Source organism: Lonchura striata, chromosome 11, assembly GCF_050655825.1.
Source record: "Lonchura striata isolate lonStrDom1 chromosome 11, ASM5065582v1, whole genome shotgun sequence".
NCBI lineage: Eukaryota > Metazoa > Chordata > Aves > Passeriformes > Estrildidae > Lonchura > Lonchura striata.
In genome coordinates, this window is record NC_140713.1 from 12,966,484 (window position 1) to 12,989,477 (window position 22,994).

General features: G+C 39.3%; 1 protein-coding gene across 1 annotated transcript in view; it reads left to right on the forward strand.

The window, feature by feature from the left end:
• Positions 1-22,994, forward strand: part of ADCY7 (adenylate cyclase 7) — a 59,888-nt gene that overhangs the window by 30,436 nt on the left and 6,458 nt on the right. Inside the window, exons 5-22 of the mRNA XM_085589583.1 lie at positions 234-395; positions 1,164-1,313; positions 3,573-3,721; positions 4,039-4,150; positions 6,471-6,598; positions 6,850-7,008; positions 10,636-10,768; positions 12,004-12,189; positions 13,248-13,291; positions 13,925-14,005; positions 14,827-14,899; positions 15,715-15,812; positions 16,440-16,524; positions 18,098-18,235; positions 19,364-19,426; positions 20,103-20,141; positions 21,522-21,679; positions 22,850-22,931. Coding sequence (XP_085445709.1) covers positions 234-395; positions 1,164-1,313; positions 3,573-3,721; positions 4,039-4,150; positions 6,471-6,598; positions 6,850-7,008; positions 10,636-10,768; positions 12,004-12,189; positions 13,248-13,291; positions 13,925-14,005; positions 14,827-14,899; positions 15,715-15,812; positions 16,440-16,524; positions 18,098-18,235; positions 19,364-19,426; positions 20,103-20,141; positions 21,522-21,679; positions 22,850-22,931 — 2,040 coding nt within the window. The remainder of the gene's footprint in view (positions 1-233; positions 396-1,163; positions 1,314-3,572; positions 3,722-4,038; positions 4,151-6,470; positions 6,599-6,849; positions 7,009-10,635; positions 10,769-12,003; positions 12,190-13,247; positions 13,292-13,924; positions 14,006-14,826; positions 14,900-15,714; positions 15,813-16,439; positions 16,525-18,097; positions 18,236-19,363; positions 19,427-20,102; positions 20,142-21,521; positions 21,680-22,849; positions 22,932-22,994) is intronic.

Sequence of the window (22,994 nt, forward strand, 5' to 3'; positions counted from 1 at the left end):
GATATGTCATGTTAACCCATCTTGTCTATGAGCCTGTAGCTGTTAATCTCTCAAAACTCTCAGAACTACCACTGTCCTTATGGTTTTAACTGTGTTTTGAAACACCAATATCTAATTGTTCAGCCTGAAATTGAGCGAGAATCCTACTGCTTTGCTCCTGTTTCTGTAGTGGGTTTTGGGATTTACCTAATAACAAGTATGTGTGATTATTTTTTTTCTTTTTCTTTCCAAAGGTGCCATTCTTCCTGTTCATAATCTTCACAGTTTATACCATGTTACCCTTTGGGATGAGAAGCGCTGTCATAATTAGTGCTGTTTCTGCTCTCTCCCATATTGTTGTTTTAACTGTAGTAAGTGTGACAACTCAAGGAAATAAGGAACCCATTCCATTTCAGGTAAGGAAATAACTTGGTTACATAGTGAAATACTCCAGTCAAAGTACCCTTTGTTTTGGCATAACTATTCTATTTACAAAAGTTCCATTGGTGTTTCAAGTTTGTGGATTTGAAGCTTGGGCCCAAAAACTCTTGGGCTTTTTATAGAATTGCAAATTTTTAAATCTATAGTGCAACTTTGTTTTTCTGACCTAAGTGGAAAAAGCAAGTTTGTTATATTAATTTTTAAACTAAGTTGTTAAAAATATGCCTAGCTTAGTCACAGTCACTCTTCCCAACCTGTGCTCTTTCAGGTGGCTCTACCTACCTTCACCAGGCACTGCACACAGGGTGGATCAAAAGGGCCAGTGCTGCCCTGGGGTGTTGGAGGGCCTGGGAGCACAGCCTGCTGCGTTCAGGGCTCCCAACACTCATTAACAGGGTGTGTTCACAGCAGCACGCAGCTCATTCCTGCAGGCGTGTGCCAGGTTCCACACAGCATGCTGATGCAGGAGTTTGTGCACTGGTTTTCCACAAACCAAACACTGGTGCCTGCACATAAATGTTAAATGATGTCATAGCAATTTCTGTTTCATTATTGTGACTGTGAAAGTTAGATTACATCTGTTAAGTCCATCCTGGTTAATAGCAACGATGATTTGTTATGGGATGGGGTAAGAGGAAATGAGACATGGTCTGGGGTTGATTGTGTTTTATGGGACTAATATGTGTGTTAGTGAAGTATCAATGACTGCCCTGCAGTAGGTAAATATTTTTCTTTTTGTGCAGCTCCTTGCCAATGCTGTGATTTTCCTTTGTGGCAACTTCATGGGTGCATTTCACAAACGTCAAATGCAGGTTGCTTCATGGGATTTGTACAGATACACCTTAAAGTGCATTCAGGTCCGAATGAAACTGAAGATTGAAAAGAGGCAACAAGTGAGTGAGCTAGTTCATGTTATGAATTGCTTGTTTTAATTTCCAAAGTCTGCATAAATTCATAAGGTTGGTGACTAATCCATGTTGAAAAGTTTGGTCCAATCTTTGAGATACCCACCTAGCGTCAAAAATAAAAGTTGTGCCATTTGTAACAAAAGAAGGAAGTTAAAGGGAGGAAGCGATTTTCTGGGGTTTGTCTGCATGAAAATCACAGTATTTGTAACAGGAATGTAATTAATGTAATTGCCAGTCATTTTTAGTTCCTTTTTTCCTAGAATAAACTGTTTCTGGGACTGGGCTAAGGTAACTTGAGGACATAGCCTTAATGCTTTGAAATTACTTGTAAAATAATTTCAGCAGTTAGTTTTATAGCTCACTGGGTCACATTTTTTTGCATTGAATTCTAAACTATTATTTGTTCTTATATTTTATTGTCTCACAAACTGTTTTTCCTTTGCTAGAAGGAGAAAATTGGATGTGAAGGGAGAAAAAGAAATCATATAATAGATTAAAATATTTATTATCATAAACTCCAGTGGTATTCAAAGAATAACAGGCATGAATTTCTTACTGAGGAAGGTTTGTAGAGGGATACCAGAGCTGAAACTGAGGCACCTTTCCTGGTCTAAATAGGGTTAAGAAGTGCTCTACAAGGCTTATGTATATCGTGTTCTCTGCCCACCAGTTATTAGATAAAAAGAAGAGGCTGAAAAGTGACTGATGTGATCAAACTTGGAAGAAGAAAATGCTACACTGCTAGTGCGATCTGTTCTCTGATGCTAATCTTGTGAGACGAGATGACAGATCTGCATGAAAGCCCTGGCAGAATTCCCCATGCAGCTACCGGGGAAGCCTCTGATCATCTCACGCAGGCAGTGTGCTCTCATTTCCTGGGCAATGTGCTCGCTTCCATGGGTGTTCAAGATTTTGGGTTTGGCATTGTTTTTTGTAATGGTTCCTTGTTTGAAATGTAAATGCGCTTAAGTCTATGGAGAGCTTTCTTTTCGTCCATGCTGCAATTTGGCAGGCAATTCGGAGTATCCTTTCTGCCACCCACTTGTCTGTGAAAAAGATGTGAGAACTGCAGTTCAGGGTTCCTCACTGCTTCCTTGAAAACTGTGTGATGTGTCAGCCTCCCAGTGGGCCTGTTATATTCCCTGGGATTCGGCTGTCATATTAAGTTCTTTCTCAGGGTTGACTGTCCTAGTACCAAAACAGTAGGTGAGGGAAAGGAGGTGCTTCTAGTTCTGGGATCAGTCTCAAGCTGAACTGCTGCCTATACCTTGCACGGACGAGTACTTGATGCTCAGGGACTGTCTCTTCCTGCTGTGATCCCAGGGTATTTCTTCTTGGGGGCAGGCACTGGTTAAATAACCCTGGCAGCTCACTGCTGCCTGCACATGGCTGCATTGGGTAGTCAGGGAAAGGGGTCAAGGACCTGGACCCAGAGGACAGCATTTAGCATTTTACTTGGCTTCACAATGTGTTAATCTTGCTGTTGATATTGTCTGAAAAAGTTCCTGCTTATAGCTGCTCCACACATTTCATCTTCCATCTCTGCGGTGGGAGAGCCCTTCCTCACTCAAAGTACTCTCTTTTTGTCATCCTCTTCTGCCCAGCAGCTTACCAGGGTCTTCTTTGAAGAATGGGCTTTTGAGTGAGAGTGAGTGTAAAAGGGTGCCCTGAATAGTCAAACAATGGAAGTGAGTTTGGAGGAGTCTGTTTCTTGTTCAGTACAAAAGACTTCATTTCAGTGGCATTGCTTTGGTTTAGCTAGAGCAGCATGCAGCTGACACTTCTGTGTCTGTTGCTGCTTTTCCAGCATTTGAGAATTTACAAACGTTTTTAATACTGAATAGATAGTTAGGTACAAAACATAAGCTTTTACAGAACCTTTATCAGACAATGCCAACATAACACTGATGTCAGGGGACAAAATAAAATGTAATTTATCCAGAAAATGTAGTACTGAATATTGACATTTTTTGTCTGTGTGTTTCATGGTTACAACGGAATGTCACACCTAGGCCATAAGGAACAAAAGAAAAAATATGAAACAGAATTGTGACATCAATTGGAGAATACCAATGTAAAAATGTCTTCTGAAAAACCTGACATGCATTATTCAAAAACTATTTGAATAAAGGCATTTTTGTTTTGATTTTCTTTATGCCTTCTTTCAGTCAGTAGAATTCTGCAGTTTCAGACTTACTGTGTTAATAATTTTGCACAATTATTCCTCCCTCCCAACCTTTTTAGGAAAATTTGCTTTTATCCATCCTGCCTGCTCATATCTCCATGGAAATGAAGCTGGCAATCATTGAGCGACTGAAGGAAACTAATGATAACAGGCAGATGCATGACAACAACTTCCACAGCCTATATGTAAAAAGACACCAAAATGTTAGGTAAGTGGAAGCCCTAGAATTAATTGTATTGATATAATCTGATTCTTATCAGTACATATGGTCTGGTGAAACTAAAATTTGAAGGCAGACTGTGAGGCTGAAGTGAGCTTCTTTCCTGCTGTGGGAAAATAACGTGTGTTGAACTGGTGGGCTGTTTTTGAAATCCGGGGAGATACTTGAACCCCTTTTGCTGCAGTTGTTTCCCAAAGAGGAGAGAGATGTTTTCTGTTAAATGCATTTCAATAGTTATGCTGACTGTGGAATTGATGTATCTTCATATTTCACTTTCCCTGCTTTTCCCTTTTGCTCTTGTCTAGCATTCTTTATGCAGACATCGTAGGATTCACTCGCCTTGCTAGTGACTGCTCTCCTAAGGAACTTGTAGTGATGCTGAATGAACTATTTGGAAAGTTTGATCAGATTGCAAAGGTAGGTTTACGGTTTGTCCTGTAGGATAAAGGACTTTGGAAAAAGAAGTCTTTTTGTACAACAGGAGGCACCTGGGTGTTAGTCCTCAAGTCAGGAAGGCAAGACTGCTTTTGCTTTAAAGCTAACTGGCAAAATCACATTAAAACAAAATGTAAATAAAAAATGGGAAATGTAGCAAGTTGCTACTGTAATTCCAGTTCTTGGGTGTGGAGGTTTATCTGTATCATTTAGGAAATTGTCTGATGGTGGTAAGTGATTGCAGCAGGGCTGTAGGAGGTTTCGTGTACAAACTCCACTGAGGAGCTTTGCTGTGTGCAGCTCAAAACTCCATTTGTTTTACCCCACAAATGGAGAACTCTCAGACACACATTTAAGTTCATAATTTCAAAGGCATCAGGCAAAGAGCTCTTTAGCTCAGGAGTGAACTAAAGAAAGCTTCCTGTTACTAATGGATACTTAAAAAAAGTGTAACACTGGGGAGTAGTTTAACATAGTCCCCATTAACACATACCCTCAATACTGACCCTTCAGCCTGTCAGGAACTGTTACCACTTCCAGGTGCTGCTTGTGGATAATTTTTTGCAGCAGTAACCACAAACTCAGGTTTTTATTGCTCACATTATAGGGACTGTATCACCTACACGTTTGTGTGTTGTGTTTGTTAAATCCTAAAAATTTGTCAGAAAAAATTGAAAAACTCTAAAATTATTAATGTAGCAGATTAATGAAATTGCTGTAATTAAACCCTTGTGGATATAATGGAATAAATTCTTTAATACACCACTGGTTAAAACCTGGCTAAGGTGCTAGTAACATTTTTGACTGAATGGCATGGCTAGGTTTTGCATTTATCTGAATTCAGTTGCTGTTAAGTGTTTAAGTACTGACAAATAAAAGTTATACTATATTTATTGCAGTTGTATTGTTGTGAAGCAGCTATAAAGACAGAGTAAATTATGTCATTTTAGTTGTCAAATGGCAAAATTTCTTTTAATGCTGAAGTAGAAGTTAAACACATTTGGTCAGGTTTTGTAACTGTTTTGCAGATACAAAAATAGAAAAAAAATCTAGATTTTGAGTGATGTGTTTTAATTTCTCACTGCTGTATGCAAATTGCACTGTAATGTCTGGATTTAGTGAGTCAAGGTCTTTTGCAACTCTGTGGTTGAGCTGTGAGAAGAGGTTCCTGCTTTTTGTGCTATTTTTGTTCTGCCAGGGAGTATTCTGTCATCTTTTCCATGAAGTACAAATATTGCAAGCTCCAATTTACCTAATAAAATTGATGGACACTGAGCTGGATGCTGAAGTGCAGCAGCTCTAATCCAGGGCTGGTTTTCCCTGCTGATCCCTCTGAGCTTGTCACTTGTGGCACTGCTCAGAACCCTCTGGGATGGATTAAGATGTGGAGACTGATGGATGTTCCCTAAAGGCTATAACTGATCAGGGGAACAGCTCCGTTTGGGAAATTGTCACAATTCGGGCTGATTTTGGAGTTGATGTAGGAACTGTGTTTCCACAGCAGGTAGTGTTGAACAGCTGAAGCTATTGGCTGGCCCAAATTAAACCCTCTCTGCTTGCCAGTCAAACGTTACAGAGCCTTGCAGAATTAGCCCTGGCTTGCTTGCAACCTTTGTAGTAAAAATTCTTCAGTAAAGTGTTAACAAAAGCCAGTATCAGAGACTTATTGCTCTCTCCTGCCTGTCATTGGCAGCAGTATCCTATGTTACAGTTAGGAATTTTTTTTTTTTTTGCTACCAATCAGTATGGGTGGGTTTTTTATTAGCAATAGTAAGCTGTAGTGTGTCCCAGCTTTCTCTTCAGTCATGTTTGAAATAACAAAAAAACGCCATTTTGCATCTGCACGACTACCAGGTTGGGCATCTGAATTTCTAAGTCTTCCCTCAGTGCTGGGAGGTTTTATGACACCTCACACTGTTACTTATGAGGCTGCCATGTAAAAATAGAGGGAAAACTGCCCATAATTCAGAAGAAGATTAAAAGATAGATAAGTAGATTTCATAAATTTTGTGATGATTTTGTAAATTTTGTGATGATTTTATTTTATTTATAGTTTTTTCAATTTTACACAGTTCAAGAAAAAGGTGAGAAACTAACAAGATGGTTTTTATTTCAGAAATGCTTCAAGTGGTCATTTTTGTAATCTCTAGTGAGCAATGTCCAGGCATTTGGGGAATAAGAAGTAAACTTTGTTTCAACAAGGACTGAACAAAGCCTGACTTTCTTAAACCAGAACCTTTGGAACTGTTACCCTACTTGCAGTTAATATTTTCCTGTTAAAATGTTTGGTGTAATTTTTCAGGAGAATGAATGCATGAGAATAAAAATCCTGGGAGACTGTTACTACTGTGTCTCAGGCCTGCCTGTGTCCTTACCAGTTCATGCCAGAAACTGTGTTAAAATGGGGCTCGACATGTGTGAAGCAATAAAGTAAGTGTTATACAGAAGGCTGTTTAAAATATAGATACTATGCAGATATTGAATTAAGTTGGATTAATTGCTTAAACTAATTGAATTAATTAGTTTTCTTGTCAACATTCAAAATGTATTTATGAGCTGTAGTTCAATAGTTCTGATTATAAATTTGTCTTGCCTTTGCACCAAGTGTATGATGAGACTAAACCTTAAGAGGAGGAGGAGATAAAATGACAAGTCTGCTCTATTCCCCCATGCTTCCCCAGGCAGGTGAGAGAAGCCACGGGTGTGGACATCAACATGAGGGTTGGGATCCACTCTGGGAACGTGCTGTGCGGGGTGATCGGCCTGAGGAAGTGGCAGTACGACGTGTGGTCGCACGATGTGTCCCTGGCCAACCGCATGGAGTCCGCTGGAGTGCCGGGGTGAGCCAGGGCCGGGCTGGGCTGAACCGAGGGCCCCTCCGTGCTGGGCTGGGCTGGGCTGAACCGAACCAAGGGCCCCTCCGTGCTGGGCTGGGCTGAACCGAACCAAGGGCCCCTCTGTGCAGGGCTGGGCTGGGCTGAACCAAACCAAGGGCCCCTCCGTGCTGGGCTGGGCTGGGCTGAACCGAGGGCCCCTCCATGCTGGGCTGGGCTGGGCTGAACCGAACCAAGGGCCCCTCCGTGCTGGGCTGGGCTGGGCTGAACCGAACCAAGGGCCCCTCCGTGCTGGGCTGGGCTGGGCTGAACCGAACCAAGGGCCCCTCCGTGCTGGGCTGGGCTGAACCGAACCAAGGGCCGCCCCTCTGTGCAGGGCTGGGCTGGGCTGAACTGAGGGCTCCTCCGTGCAGGGCTGGGTACCCTCCCCACAGCCAAGCCGGGCTGGCACGACGCAGGGTCTGTCACTGTGCCATGACACATCCTCACCGTGGGGTGGTGGAAATAGGACAGATGTGTACGTAGTAGAGCTGTAAAATGTTAGTATTTTCTGATTGGGTTTTCAATGAGCTGTAAAATTCTATTCTTCTTAGGCAAGAGACTGCTTCTTGACCTTCCCTTCATGTGCATTATGTTGACTTAGTTAATCCAGCTGTTCACAGGGATGAACATGTTTGTGAGTTCAGTTAAAGAACAGTTGTGCTCCTTAGGCCAAGGCCAAGCTGACTTTACCCAGTGTTTCTGCTAATGCATTGGTCAGTTCTACTTGAGTTATATCAGCTCTGTATTCAGCACCCCCACCACTCAAATCCCACAAACAACTCAGAAATTAAAATGCCCCCTGATGGGGAGTATCCCAACAAGGAGAGTCTGGAGCTGTTGTTTGTTGTGCATTTGCCATGGGCAGAAGAAAGGGAAGGGAGTGGTGCTGAATGGGAGGATTGAGGCTGAGTGGGAATATAACTTGCCATGTGCTGCTCGGTGATACAAGGACTGGGGCTGAGGTTGGTCTCGTGTAGCCTTTTTAAGACACTCCTTGAACAGAACAAATGTAAATGTTTTTCAAAACCACCAACATTTGCAATCAGACCATAATTTTTTTGTGTCGGGGTAGTCTGTGCAAATTGGTTTCTTTTAGTAAATGTTTCTAACCAGTGACATTGTAGCTTTTCTTATTATTTCTGTACCTCAGACAGCTTTTAGGTATATGCTTGTAATTTAAAAATTAAAGTGGTTTATTAAGTGATAAGAGGTTATGAATATCAAAATACTTTATTATATTGGTGACTGAAACAGAAAGAAAACTACTTGGAGCTTGATTAACAGTTACACCACAGCCAGGCTGAAGGGTTTAGTGTGTTGATTCAGTGTGATTAAACAAGAATACAGAGTTGTAAAGTTTCTTTTGTTGGTAAAACAAACAGCATGACTCTGGATATGGCACAAAACCACACTTTGTTAGTCACGTTTAGGACCTTTGCCTAATCTTGAAAACTCTGATTATTCTTGTATGGTTGTCAGGTTTATAGTTGATAAGATGGTAAAGAATTAAGCTGGTTTAGATTGTCATGCTGATCCGGAAACGTTTTTCTCACTACTTCCTCTATGTATAGCTGTGTAGTATCACTCATCTTGCGTTTCAAAACTGACCAGAGGAAACACCTTCCACTTGTAGAGGATTGAGCCTGACAGGGTGGAAGGGGTATTATTTGCTATGCAAGTGTTATTTTTTTTCTGCTCTGCAAGGAATTATTTCTTGGGGATTCCTCATTCCAATGTTAGCTAGTCCTGCTCCTTTGGAAACAGTTTTGTCATTAGGAGCCAACCAGAGGTTTTGTTTAAAATAGGAATCTTATCTATTTCGAGTTTCTGTAAATGAAGGAATTCTAAAGACTTAAGAAGGGATGCAGGAAAACTTCTAGCTTTTGAAGTATTTTCTGTCCAGTGTCAGAGTAACCTTGTTCATCTTCCTTGTGATTTTAAAAATTACTTACATTCATAGCAGCGTAATACGCTACTAAAGCAGAAAAGAGTAGCATAAAACCAAAACAATGCACTTATGACCAGTTCTCTCTAATATGCAAATGCCTGAAATCTCAGCACGTGTTATTCTGCTGTCAGCACAGGAAACTGGGCAAAGTGTGCTGGGTGTTCTGTTCTGCCATGGCAAGGGCAGCAGTGCGTGCTCCAGCTTGCCTGGGAGAGCAGCTCTTGGTTGTCCTGGAATCCAATGAGCAATTAGTAACTGCTGAGAGATCACTGGCATCTAATTGGCAGAGAAGTTTGCAGTAGGATCAGAAATGTCCTTTGTCAGTGTGTGATTTGAAGGAGAGGGGAGAGGAAGCCTGGTAAAATGCAAAACGGTGGGTAGTGAACAAATATATTGCTTTTTGGAGTAAAGGGAAAAGCACAGGAAACTTGCTGCAGCACATGGCTGTGTTTTAAGGCTCAGGGCACAGACATCACCCACCAGAATGCTCCAGTCTCTGTGTAAGAAAATTATGCTTTAGGGGAAACTTTAAAATTTCAGATTTGAAGGTTCACCTTAATTGCAAAAGTATGTAGTTAAAGTAACAATTAAACAATTTTTTTGAGAAAACTACCAGTAAACAAATGAAAGCGCCTTCTACAATTCAGCTCTTACTATTGATTTGAAAAGTATTGTGAAAGTTTTTATTCTTCCTTCTTAGAAGCTACAGCCAGTAGTTTTCAGGTCCTGGACACATTACGTTCATGCAAACCTATGTCCAGCTTTAGGAAGGAGAGGTGGATGGAACAGTGATTCCCTTGCTGTCTGTAGTTAGGCAGCAGTGCTGCACACTGCCAGTTACCATTCTGGAATTTTGCTTTTCCCAGTCCTGAGCTAATGGATTGGTGACAAAGAAAAGTGAGAAAAGCATGGGAAGATGAACAATGAGAAAGTAGAACTTAAGAAATGCTAGTTTATGAACTCCCTCCTGTCTCTTGTTGAGAAATTAGATGGAAAGATATTATAACTTATACAGAAATACATGATTTGGGATACTGAGTAAAATAACATTTAAGGGGAAGTGTGAATAGGTACAGAAAAATACTGGCTTCTCTTCTCAGAAGTGCATTGTTGTTGTTGCTGTGTTGCTTTTTCCTTAGATTGTTTCAGTCAGAAAAGGCAGACTTTCAGAATTCTCCTCAGAGTTAACAAAAAACCTTCCCCAGCTTTCTTTTCCCAGACTTTGTCTCCCCCCACCCTCGTGGGTTTCTAGCACAAAGAGGTCCTTGCTTGTGTTTTGTTCATGAATTTTCCCTGCGGGTCTCACAACCTGCCTGTGAGCCTGCCTGTCTTGTGAGTCATCAGTTCTCTTTTGATCACGTTTTTTCTTGCTTCATTTACTTTCCTGCTTATTTCAATTTAATTTTATACCAATACTATCTCATTATGGGAAGTGTATGTTAGCATGCTTGCTATGAATTATGTACTATGGTAAAAGATTGCAAATATAATTTTAAGTACTGGCAGGATTTTTAAGTTGGCTGCCAAAGCAGGGGATATCTGAAAAGCAGAAATGTCAGCAGGGGCCATTGAAATGTAAATGAAATGCTTAATGTGACCTTTCTATGAGTGTTTGGGTCTCTTGTTCTTTCTCCCCTTCTCAGCCGTGTTCACATCACTGAAGCAACGTTAAATCACCTAGGCAAAGCTTATGAAGTAGAAGAAGGGAATGGACACCTGAGGGATCCTTACCTTGAATCCATGAATATCAAAACCTACTTAGTGGTCGATCCAAGGGTATGTATTTGTTTTTAATATATACTTATTCAAGTATATACACACATAATTACATATGTTTCTGTGGTGCATACAGCTTTTTAATTCATGAATAGAATTAAAGCATGGTGTGAGTCACCTGAGTAGCCTGGATTTGAAAGTTCAGATCTGAAAGCACATCCTGCTTTCTATGACATGCCTATTACTTTGAAGGTAGTGTTATGCTGAAACCTCTTATGTAACCCACTTAGAGTAAAAACACATATTTGACTATGTATTTGTGTCAAGTGTCTCAAAAGCCCTGGTCAAAAGATGAGGATGAAGGAATGAAAGAAAACCTGTACTATGTGGCCACTTCCAGCTAAAATATGCCTTGTAAAATAGCATCAGACATCTTTCTCACTATTTAAAAATTAAGATTCACCTTCTATTCAGAGTGTGAAATTAGCAGCTGTAGGTTGCTCCTTTAGAGCTTGTTAACTACAAACACTGGAGTATTGCTATTTTGAATTGGCTTGTGGTTGATGAGAAAAATGTTTCAAATGAAAAAAGAATGCAGATGAGAAACTTCATTCCTTCCTGATCTCTACAGGAAGGAACAGCATAGAGCCACTTTTAATTAGCAAGTTGCACACAACACATACTCTCAGAATGAGGACCTATGTCTATTAAAATGATCTCTGCTTCCTTGAAGATACTTGTGAAAAGTTAGAGAATTATCAGTCACTGATGTCTTGGTTTATTCTGTAGTTTTCGCTTCCCTGTAGTTCTGCAAGGGTGTTCTGTACACCCTGTCTGTACTGCCTGACTCAGCACCTGTGACACAGAGATATAATCTAATGTGGAGTCTGTAATTTGTGGAATCTCTAACCACTGTTTTGATACACCCCAGCTCAGGGGTTTGGCACCTTTTCCCCCTGCTATAGTGCTGACTGCAAGGGAACTGAATCTATTCATAAGATCCTGTGAGCCCTTGCATCACTGTACGGAAACCTGGAAGTTTGACTGTTGCAGTGTTGCAAGCTGAGTCTAGTAAAGGCAGCTGAAGCAATTCATTGTGTGCTGTGATTTGCTTTGCTCACCTTAATTAAATGAGATAAAGGAATTGAGGTTGGCTGACATGTTGCTAATGTCTTCAGAGCCCCACAAAACACTTAGATTTGTCTAATCTTAAACTACACTACAAAATACTGAAGCTCTGTGTGTTATTTGCCTGAATTTCTCTTTTGCCCACGAGAGTGTTTTCTTTCTGTTAGTCCAAGCAATGCCTGTCAAACAATCACCTCCCCAAAACGCGCGTGAACGACGGGCTGAAGATGCGCGCGTCCGTGCGGATGACGCGGTACCTGGAGTCCTGGGGCGCGGCGCGGCCCTTCGCCCACCTGAGCCACCGCGAGAGCGTCAGCAGCGACTCCTCGGGCTCGCAGGGCCGGCGCAGGAAGGTCAGCTCCCGAGCCGTGGTCGGCAGCCTGCAGCTGCTAACTCCTCTGTGAAACTCTACCCCTGACTTCAGTGGCTGCATGTCCGCCCTTAGCCTTGGTGTTCAGTGCGCGCAGCTGAGGGGGTGTCTGTGCAGCATCTCCTTCTCTCAGAACGTCACCATTCTCACACTGCCAAGCTCTCCAGCATACCATCATCATAGCATATCTTCAAAGTAAAACTATCTATTTGACCTATTATTTTTCCATCTTGAGATGCCTGGTGCATGTGGTTTTTGTAAAAAAAAAAAAAAACAAAAACAAAACCAAATGGATAGATGCACTCAATATTTAAATGAAATGTATAGAAAGTAAGTAGTCCCTCCACATGCTCTTCTGGCAATTGGATTTTATCCGTAAAGAATTTTTAAGATCAGTAATTCTTAAGGTTTTTAAGATTTTAAAATATAAGAATATAAAATTTTACTTCCATCTGCCCTTCCTGAAAGCTGGAAGCAGGAGATGTGCATGCGTTCAGGTGTGGTCCTGGAGCCACAGCTGTAGAAACTTTTAATTTAAGCATCCATCCATCTATCCATCCATCTATCCATCCATCTATCCATCCATCTATCCATCCATCTATCCATCCATCTATCCATCCATCTATCCATCCATCTATCCATCCATCTATCCATCCATCTATCCATCCATCTATCCATCCATCTATCCATCCATCTATCCATCCATCTATCCATCCATCTATCCATCCATCTAGATGTGTGGAAGTAATTTCCAGTCTGCTTGCTTCTGCTGGTGCATGCTTAATTATTTTGGTGTGTAGAGAAGAATGAGAGGGAAGGTCTAACAATCTTTTTTTGTCAGAAAACACTCACTTCTCACTTGTTAAAGCAGAAAGGATTGCTGGGAAGGATTGATTTTTAGAAACATTTCTGTTTGAGAATGGTTCTGCTTTCTTTTATTTCTGAATAAAAATGGTTTTTGCAGATTCTTGATGTTTATTTCCCATAGTTGTTTGCTATTCAAAAAGTGTGTAACGTATCCTTAATTCCTATTTTATTTAGGAAATACCCTTGTGTTCTACTGGGCGCCAGAGAACTTCTGATAGGTTTGTCAAGTATCTTTTTTTTTTTCTTGTGTTCCTGTGCTTGCCTTGCAGTTCAGTGTGCTGTAAGAATGTGATCATTTGGTTGATTAATCACTGTGTATGGTAGTCCTGCCATAGTCTTCAGCCTTTAGAAGATTTCTCAGCTCATGTTTGTTATTATTAGCAGACTGTAAAAGGAGCTTCTTGTCTTACTGTCCCTCCAGTCATTCAGATTCTATTTTGCATGCTGGGCTGCAGCAGCGTGAGAGGGAATCGGGAAGAAAGACCCATAAAGAGCAGTGGAAAGATTTGGGTTTGGTTGGCATTATTAACGTGATAAGAATTGTCAATGGTACCTGTAGTACCGAGTTAAATGTGGAGCTGATTTTCTCTTGTGGAACATTCCCTCAGTTTGTCAAAACACTGTCTTGAAAAATGCATGATTTGGGTTACTAGAGAAATCAAGTGCTCATGGGTGTATTTTTTAATCAATTTATCAATTTTAATAAATTTAATCAATTTTAATTAAGTTTTGAGCATTCTGGTTTAACTTTTTCCTGGAGACTTGACCCACTGTGTGCTGAGAAATTGTGCTCTGTACACATTACTTGTTTCTGAGCAGCATTCATCACACAGACTTCATTTCATCCCCAGAAATTCATCTCAGAAGGGAAGGATAGAGGAAGATATTTATGATGAAATGATGTCAACCATTGAAGGCCTCAGTTCAACTACGTATGCAGTACTTTAATTTATTCTTCATCTTTTCTTTGAGATTAACCTGCATTCTTAATTTAAGCCTAGATATAAAATATATATATAAAGCTATCAGGATTTTTGTCTTGCTCTTTTCTTGGTCTTTGTTTTTATTTAGTTCCTATTTTATTATTTAATTTGCATATGAGAGTGTTACTGCATTTTTTAGCAAGAAGCCAGTGATCAGTCTTACTGTTCAGTATTTTCTTTATTAAAACAAGAAGTGTCATGAGATGGGGTGCTGTCCTGAACAAAAAGCTACATACAAAGTCAAAGTTTTGTGGGTAATAAAGTTGCTTTAGTGTCTGGTCCAATGAAGGCAAGTGGTCTGTCGGGGCGGGTAATTCCTTTGGCAGTACATTGGCATTTAAAAGCAGACAAACACAGTCAGTGGTGGTGATTTGGGTTTTCCTTTTTTTATTATTAGTTTTAAAATTTTTTTGTCTTGTTTTAAATTAAAATAAAATATTTTAATTCCTAACAAATTCTTAAAACACTGAAGAAAACCTTTTTCTTCCATCTAAATTCTAGGAAGACTGTACTTCAGGTGTTCCTAATAGGAGTCTGATATTATTAAGGGGATCCACAATAATTTATTGTGGATCTGCCTGTCAGATGAGTAAAAACGCTATATTTTTACTGCTATTTTTTACTGCTTTGTTCTGCTATGAAACATAAAGACCTTGCAGAAGCATCAGATGTGTTTTGAGTGGCTGTGGGGTCTCAGGTGCAGCAATGATTTTGTGTCTGTCCCTGGCCCCTGTGTGCTCCTGGTAACCCCTGTCTCTCTCTGGCTGCAGTCCCTGGTGTGGCAGGTCAGATGACTTCTGTGGATTCTCGCTCATCTTTGCAGAACCTGGTCTTGAAAAAGAGGTTGGTTAGAGCAAAATAATCCTTCCTGGTCTTTGATTTACCCTTCAGAGCTGGATAAGAATATGTTTGAAACTTTTCATTCTGAAACTGGATTCAGGAGGTGACTACACATCCTAAGAGGCTTCTGGTAACTAATGGAAAGCACATATCAGGAGTCGTTTGAACTGGTCATTCTTCCTTGAAAATGCAAATTCTGAGCTTAAACAAGAGGATCTCTAATCTGTGGTCAAATTTTTGCAATAAGGGAATTAGTGGGAGTTTGATGTTTTCTTATATAAACTACTTCCCTCAAAAGTAATGAGATTTAAAGAAGGAAAGAAAAAAAAAAAAAAAAGATTTCTGCATCCATAATGAAAACACTTTGTTTTCTGTGGCTGTTTCATTGTAGATATAATGCTGGTATTTGTTAGGTGCAGTGTAGTTCTTCTGTTTGAATAACTGCTGTTAAATTTACTGTGCTGTGGATGTAGTTACTGGTGTAGATCTGTATGTACACTTTAGTTTACTTCTGTGTATGTCCTTTCTTGATAAGGATTTTGACTGCGGGCATCTATGGAGAGCTGTTTTACATACTGCCTGCATTTCCTTCTAGGCTGGAAATTTGGAAATTATCCTTTGGCCTAGGCTGTTTTTCTTGAACAATGTTCAAGTGATTTAGTTTGTTTTTTTTTCGTGCTGGTCTTCTTTTGTTCTGTTTTAGTGCATTTTTAATAATACTGTATAAACTTGTATATATGTGTCATCACAAGAATGTAATAAAATTAAGAAAAAAACCCCTGAAATGACCCTGATGCTTTTTTCTCTCTGTGTTTCAGTATCGCACCATTCCTATTCTAAAACTCAAGAGTTACTTCGTGTGTGCCAGCTTTGTGTTCCTCTGTATATTTGTGATCCAGATGCTTATCATGCCAAAGTAAGTGCTGGTATTTTAATTATTTATTATTCCAATTAACCAACAGCTAAAGTGAACCTCATGTGCATGGAACTTTTTGGAGTTCCTGAAGGGTTAAATTTAAGAAACATACATTAATTTATCCCATGATAAAGGATTGCATTCCTGTTGTTGGCATAAGATCCAAGATATTAGTATGAAAATAAAATAGAAAGACTTCTTTACTATTTTGTTTGCTTAGTACACACAGGGAGGAAGTCAGTTAAATAAGAAATACTATTTTGTAAGCACAGTTGGTTGTAAGGACATTGAGCAGTAGGAAAATGGGATTTAGCTGGTTAAACTGTGCTCAGTGATTCTTTTCTGTAGAGCTACAAGGGGGAAACTTTGAGCTGCTAGTCACACCTCCAAGAAAGCAGATGATGGCTAATTCTGAAGTGTATGTTTGTTTTTCATGGCTGTTGCAGTGCAGTTTCCATGTGGTTTATGCACAGGGCAGTGGCTCAGGCCATCAAGGGCAGAATCTCTTAAAGCAGTGATTGTGCAACAGAGCAACCATAACTTGTGTGATGTTACAGTTATTCAGTGCTATTTGAAGAAAAATCATATTTAAATGTGGGTTTTTTAGTGCTTTCTTCTTCTTTTTAGAACGGCAGAAGTGGGAATTTCCTTTGGAGTTGTTGGAGTCATCATTGCGCTTATTTTGTTTGTGTGCTTTGCTGAGAAGTGTCTGGTAAGTTTACTTTTAAAAAACACTTCCTGTTTTCAAAAGTGGATGGGTATATTTCAGCAACTTGGTCTGTCTTTTAGACTGATGAAATTTTAGTAATTTCAATAGGAGTTACAGGAGCCTTGAACCTCAGGTTACCAGAAGATTCCATTCTCTGAAACAGATTTTCATGTCTGAAAAAATTCTCATAGTAATTCAGAATTATTTGAGTGCAAAAAATAGATTGGTAGGAGGGAGGACATGGGGTTGGATTTTTAAAATGTATTTTTATGTTTGTCATTAATAGTAATTTTGGTTGTAAATACTGTTGTTCTCTATGCTGGGAACAATATTAAAAGAAGTTGGAACAGAAGATCAGTTTTCATAATAATTTATGAAGTGTAATGAAAATTACAAACATATGAATAATTTATTGGCAACAATTTAATGGCTTTTAGAATTCCAAATTCACCATTACATCAATTGGGACACTTTGCACTTGTAGTTCCTTTTTCTTTGCATTATTTAACACATGCAATTATTGTTTAAAAATATATAGTGATGGAGAGAGCCCATAGTGATGAGGAGTTCAACGATACAGAGTTAAAAAAAAAGTCCTCAGTTCCAGAACTGCCTGGGAGCAGGGTGGGGAGAGGGAAGAGATTTTAGAGAAGGGATTATAGAATGTTCCTTGCACTCATCAAACCTGCATGTGCCAGAGCAAGGACATGCAGCACCACTGCACTGCAGCACCCAGAGAGGGGATGGGGCTCTCCAGGGAAAGAGAGAGTCTCTTACAGAGCCATGGTTGAGCTGTGTCAAGGGGAAAGAAAAAAATAAGAGAAAATTGCACTCAGGACATGGGATAAAGATTTATGACTCACTAATTGTATGGTTAGACAGATTTATGGAATTTATGTATGTGTGGTATTTATATATGTATAAACATGAATTTTTGCATATATGTCTGTAGAGAGAGAGGGGTATATGTGTGTATATGCATTCATGTGTTTTTTCTACACATGTAGAAAATGGAAAATTCCAGGACTGCAGTTGCATCAGTCTTAAGTTTTATGCTGGGAGTGTTTTGGTGTAGCCAAATAATGGAATAATGCTTTCAGTCATTAAAATCATATGCTTTACTGAATGTTTTTGACTATGGCAACAGTTGGAGGACATAGGGATGGCAAGAATGGAGACTGTCTAGGTTGGTTTTGATTTATTAATCTGAAAATGTAGTTACAAATATAGTATTATAGCTCTATAACTAAAATAATACAAAATTTTTACTGCATTTTTATTAACTTTTCTCTAGAACTTTCAAACAGATCATAATTCTGTATTTTTAAAGCACAAATTCAGAAAAATTTTAGCACCCAACCCCTTTGAAGAAAGGAAACATTGTCTCTATTTTTAGTTGGGGAAAAGTGTTAGACATTGACTCTGAATGAGGAGATTCAAAGTTCTAAATTAGAATTCCAGTGAAGGCTCTTGACACTCTCCTGCAGAAAAAAGGTCAACTTTATATTTAGAAATATATCTTCCCCTGTATCAAAATGTTATCCCTGTTACTGAAAGAAATTAATTGTGTTTCCAGAAGTGCTGCTCAGATCAGCGGCCTCTCCTGCGCCATCTGTGTGCCGTCTCAGAGAAGGTGGAAACAATGCCTTTACTTAGGCTGCCTTTAGCAGTCATCACTATAGCTGCCTTGCTGATTATAGCCATTTTTAACTTGGTAAGTAATCACATTAATTGATTAACTTATTGAAAATCCACAGTTTAAGTAACTTCCTGCATACTTTTCATCAAGTACCAGTTTTTGCTGCTTTTTCTAATGCCTGATTTACAGCAGGAGTTGATTTGCACAGGGATAGTGCATGACGTCAAGTAAAAGCATTAAAAATAAAAGCTCCTAGTTTGTGGAACTGAAAGTACAAGTGATAGACTTCAGTTCTACAAACTTTTCTTGTTTTGAAGATGACACTTAGAACAGCTCTTGATTGTAACCCTCATCACTAAGATGTTTTCCTATTTTAATGTGGTTTTAAATGTTTGGCAGTGGCAGGCAGCACTTTAAGCAGTTCACTGTGGTGTTTGCACTCACTGGTAGTAATGTAGATGAGGGAGAGAAGAATATAACTTGGCTCTCTCCTAAAAGCAAAGGCATTGAGGGTAGGTACTGCTGGAGTAAGGTGGAAATGGCATCTGTCTTTTAAATTGGAATATTTTATTGTACCTAGGGCATGTACACTTGAATTACTGTGCTGTTTTTTTTATTTAAACAATCTCTGTGTGTTGACAGTTCCATTTAACTGATAGTTAACTACTAAAACTGATGTCCTCCTGATCCCAGGTGTTTGTTTGCCCCGCCATTCTTTTGATTCCATGGGGAGTTCATTCTGAAAGCAATACTGCAGAAAACACTTAATTTTCTTTCATAGGGTGTTTTTTCTGCTGGCTTAGGTCCTTGAATTGACTCACAGTGGTGTCATGTGATCACCACCAGAGACAGACTGAAAGAAAACAGGAACAGCAGCTGTGAAACTGGGGGGTGAGACAAAACCATGTTTGTGCCCAATAGCTGCTAAATTAACATAGCCATAATTTAAACCTTTACCCCCAATTAGAAAATAAGTAAATTTTAACCTTTTTGCAGCTTGTGTCTGCATACATGTTTAATACAACTATATGGGGTGCAATTGTATTTCAACATTTATTCAGTAGCACTGAAAAGACATCCAGATCAGCACTCTTTGTCAAATACATGGAGAAAAAACATCAGTGATTACCCGCTAATAAGTTTGTATGGCGGTTTTATTGATGTGTTTTGTATTTCTTTTTCCTTTCCCTCCAATAAATCAAGACTACTGAAAAGAACAAACCTGCCAACTTTACTGGATCAAATTACCTGAGTGCTACCACCTATGTGAGTAGAGTACCATCTGAATTTCTAGGATTAAAATGAAATGAGTTTTGGATGGTGGGTATAGAATAATAGAACATCCTGAATTAGAAGGCACCCACAAGGATCATTAAAGTCCTACTCCTATCATGGAGGTGGATGGCAATATTTAAAATTTTTTTCTTTTTATTTATAAAGATAAGGTTTTGTTTTTTTTTAAATTGTTGAAGATGAAGACTTGCTCATGACACAAGGCAGTTTTAAGGGATATTTTGTATTTTTATATATAGCTTTCTTGTGCATCCTTTAGGGATTTTTCAGAAGTCTGGAGTATTCATGTAAAAAAACTGAAGTTTTGGTTTATTTTGGTCTCCTAGCATATTTGAAAGGTGTTCTCCAGCATTTATGTAAGGGTAAATTCAGTACTTACTGGTGACACAAAAGTATTATTTCTGGGGGTTTCACTTTTTATGTCTTTAATGCCAAAGTAGTGTTCTATTTTGAGTTCATCCAAATGTTTGGGATGCTCCTTTGTTACCTGGCCACCCCTTTAGATGATGGACATATTTTTGAATTATGTGCAGCAAGTTGTGTGAGAAGCCTTTCATTTCAGGTGCTTATGGCAAATTATAAGTTACACATATGAAATGCACATTGTGCTTACCTGGTAATTTTTTGTTCTTGCATGTTTGTAAATCAGGCTTTTGGAAACACAACTCATTCCTGCATAGAGGAAACTGTAAGTAGTGAATGCATCTTACTTAGGCCTGATCTTTGAATGTCATGTATATTACTGACAAATGGCAGGTTCTGTTGTTGTATAAAAGGAAGCTTTTTTAGATATTTGACAGTAGAAAAATTCTTAATGAAATCAAGATAATTCAGCTGCTGTTGTTGCACTAAGTAAAGTATGGCTTTGCAGTTTTTAGAAATTTCAGACTGAGAAGTAGGTCTAAATATTTAAGGAAAAAACCAGCAGAACAGGGTGATGATAATGTTTGAGTCTGAAAGATGAGAGCTGTACTTGCAAATGTCCCAGTAAAATGTGTTGACAGAGTGAAAGGGCTTAAGTGGCTGACAGACTTCTCTTGGCATTCTCTACATAGTGGCTCCTTTTCCAGAGGTTTGGCTTGAGGGAGAGTGTTCAGTATCTTTTGGAGGTAGACTCAATGTCTTTACAATATACAGAGTTGGTATAATGTGTAATATATGGGCTCTGATTAGGAGTTCCCTCATAAATTGTTCTGGTTTCATTCACTTCAGTGGAAATGTTATTTATTTAGCCAAGAATCTCACAGTTCTGTAGTAGGCCCGTGCTATTACAGGTGGGAAAACTGCACTTTGTGCATAAAGAGAAATGAATTCTTGAAGAGCAGAAGCTGAGGTAATTTTAGAGCTGCTTGTAGACTGAAGTATGCCAGCTGAGCACCTCACATCTGTGCCCGTGGCTGCAGGCAGCAGTCCTGTCTGCACCACACACTTGGTGCCATGTCTGGTGCTGCCAGCTGCAGGCTAACCTTGGACCCCCTGCCTGAGCTGGGATTCCCCTGGCAAAGTGCTCAGTAATTCCATAATGGGGATAGTGGCCATAGCTTGATACTACTTATTAGCACCACTGTTCTTCTAAGGAGCTGTGTCTCAGGCTGGAAAACCAGTCATGGTCTCCATGTGTTACTGGTGTGGGAGCTGGGAATGGGGTATCTGCTCTAGGTTCCAATGGGAAAGCACAGACAGAATAGGATCAGAGTGCTGGACTTGCTTGTTCAGTGCTGGTTCTATGGGCTGTGAACCTACTTGAGATTACTCTTGAACTTTAAATAAATAATTGCTAAAATTAATAAACTTCAGTAGATAAATTATCAATTCTTCAGTTTTTATCTAGCATTGCTTACTTATGTTGATTTTTTGTTTAAATATTTTTGTTTACCCATAACAAATTATAAAAGTAAACTAAAATTTTAGTGCCATTAAAAAAAAAAAACAAAACAACTTTAAGTGATTGTAATTTCTTTGCTTTAAATTGCAGTGACCATGAACTCAGAGCATTTGCTATGGTTTGAGCATTTCTTAGACATAAGTTCTGGATAACACAAAGGCTCTTTACATTCCTCTTTTACAGTATTATGCTTACTGCTGCATATTGGGGTTCATTGCCTGCTCGGTTTTTCTTCAAATGAGCTTCGAACTCAAAGTTCTCCTCCTGTCCATTGCTGTGACTGTCTACCTCATCATTTTTAATACCCTTCAACACAAAGACAACTATGGCAACAGTACCAGGTGCACTGTAAAGTTTCTCATCCTTTTCTCATCCTTTGCATTTAAGGAGCTGTTAGATTTTTGTGCACTTACTGGAATATTGACATACCAAAATCATGTAAGCCAGACACTGCAGACCTTTCTGTAAAATTGACAACATGGAAACCCTATTAGACCGTGTCACCTTTTTTTGCATATGCTTTTTAAACAAAGGACATGTTCTCTGAAAACATTCTGTAATGTGGCTTCTGAGATCCCTGGAAGTCTTGGATTATATTAAGGACTAGAGTGTAGAGCATAAATGTCATAGTAAGGTTGCTCTTGTGTTAAATTACGAAGAAAAACTGCTAAAAGTCTGAGGCTCAAGCTTGGTTGTCAACAGGATGGTGAACTCTTCATGTACTAACCTAAGTGCAGGTATTTTGGAAAATAACAGCAATTTACCTGATCTAATTGCAGAAACTGAAAACACTGGAGAGAAGTTACATGCAAAGGGTTTACTATTAGTTTTTAAGTCTTTCTCAGGTTCCTCAGCATAGTCTCATTGCTGAAGATTAGAATAAATTTATTTTGCAAGGGCTGTAACCTGTCAGCACACCTCAAAAAAGCTTGGGTGAACTTAATCATTCGTATGATGAGAATTTAATTTGCATTTGGAAAAAGTAATAGATGTGGTAAGACTGATCTTACTATGAAATATGAGTGGTGATTCAGACACAGGTATGATTTAACTGCTGCCTTTGTCTTAGGAATTCAGGCTTTTAATTTGTTATTGTCTTTCCTTCCACAAATAAGAAAGTTTCTTTTCCTACCTCAAGGTTTTGTTGGCTGTGTTTTTGTAGGGCAGTGTGGGGTGGGAGCTGAAACTCAGTCTGATGGAAATTAAGATGGCTCCATTAAGATAAAGCCATGTTTACTTGAGCATCTCACTGTAGCAGCTACTGAACAAGGTTTCAACACCCAGTGTGTCGAGATGTGAAATGCATTATTCCGTGTGTTAGACTGGCTGATAATCCTTTCTCGTTGTTAGGACAGGACCTGTCCCCTGCCAGCCACTGGCAGAAATGAACAGTGACACTGTGGTGCAAGTCTGGACAGACACCCCCTTCCCCTCACCTCCCACCCCAACCCTCCAGCGTGCAGATTTTCTTTAAGCATACAGATGACTTTGTATTGCTTTCTTATTTTCAGGTTTTTCATCAAAGAACCAAGGATAATGACTAATTTATATCTGGTTCTGTTTTACGTAACTCTAGTTTTACTTGCAAAACAGGTATGTATTTAAAACGCAATTGCCTAGTTCCTTTACTTGCAGCAAGTTGATTTAAATGAAATG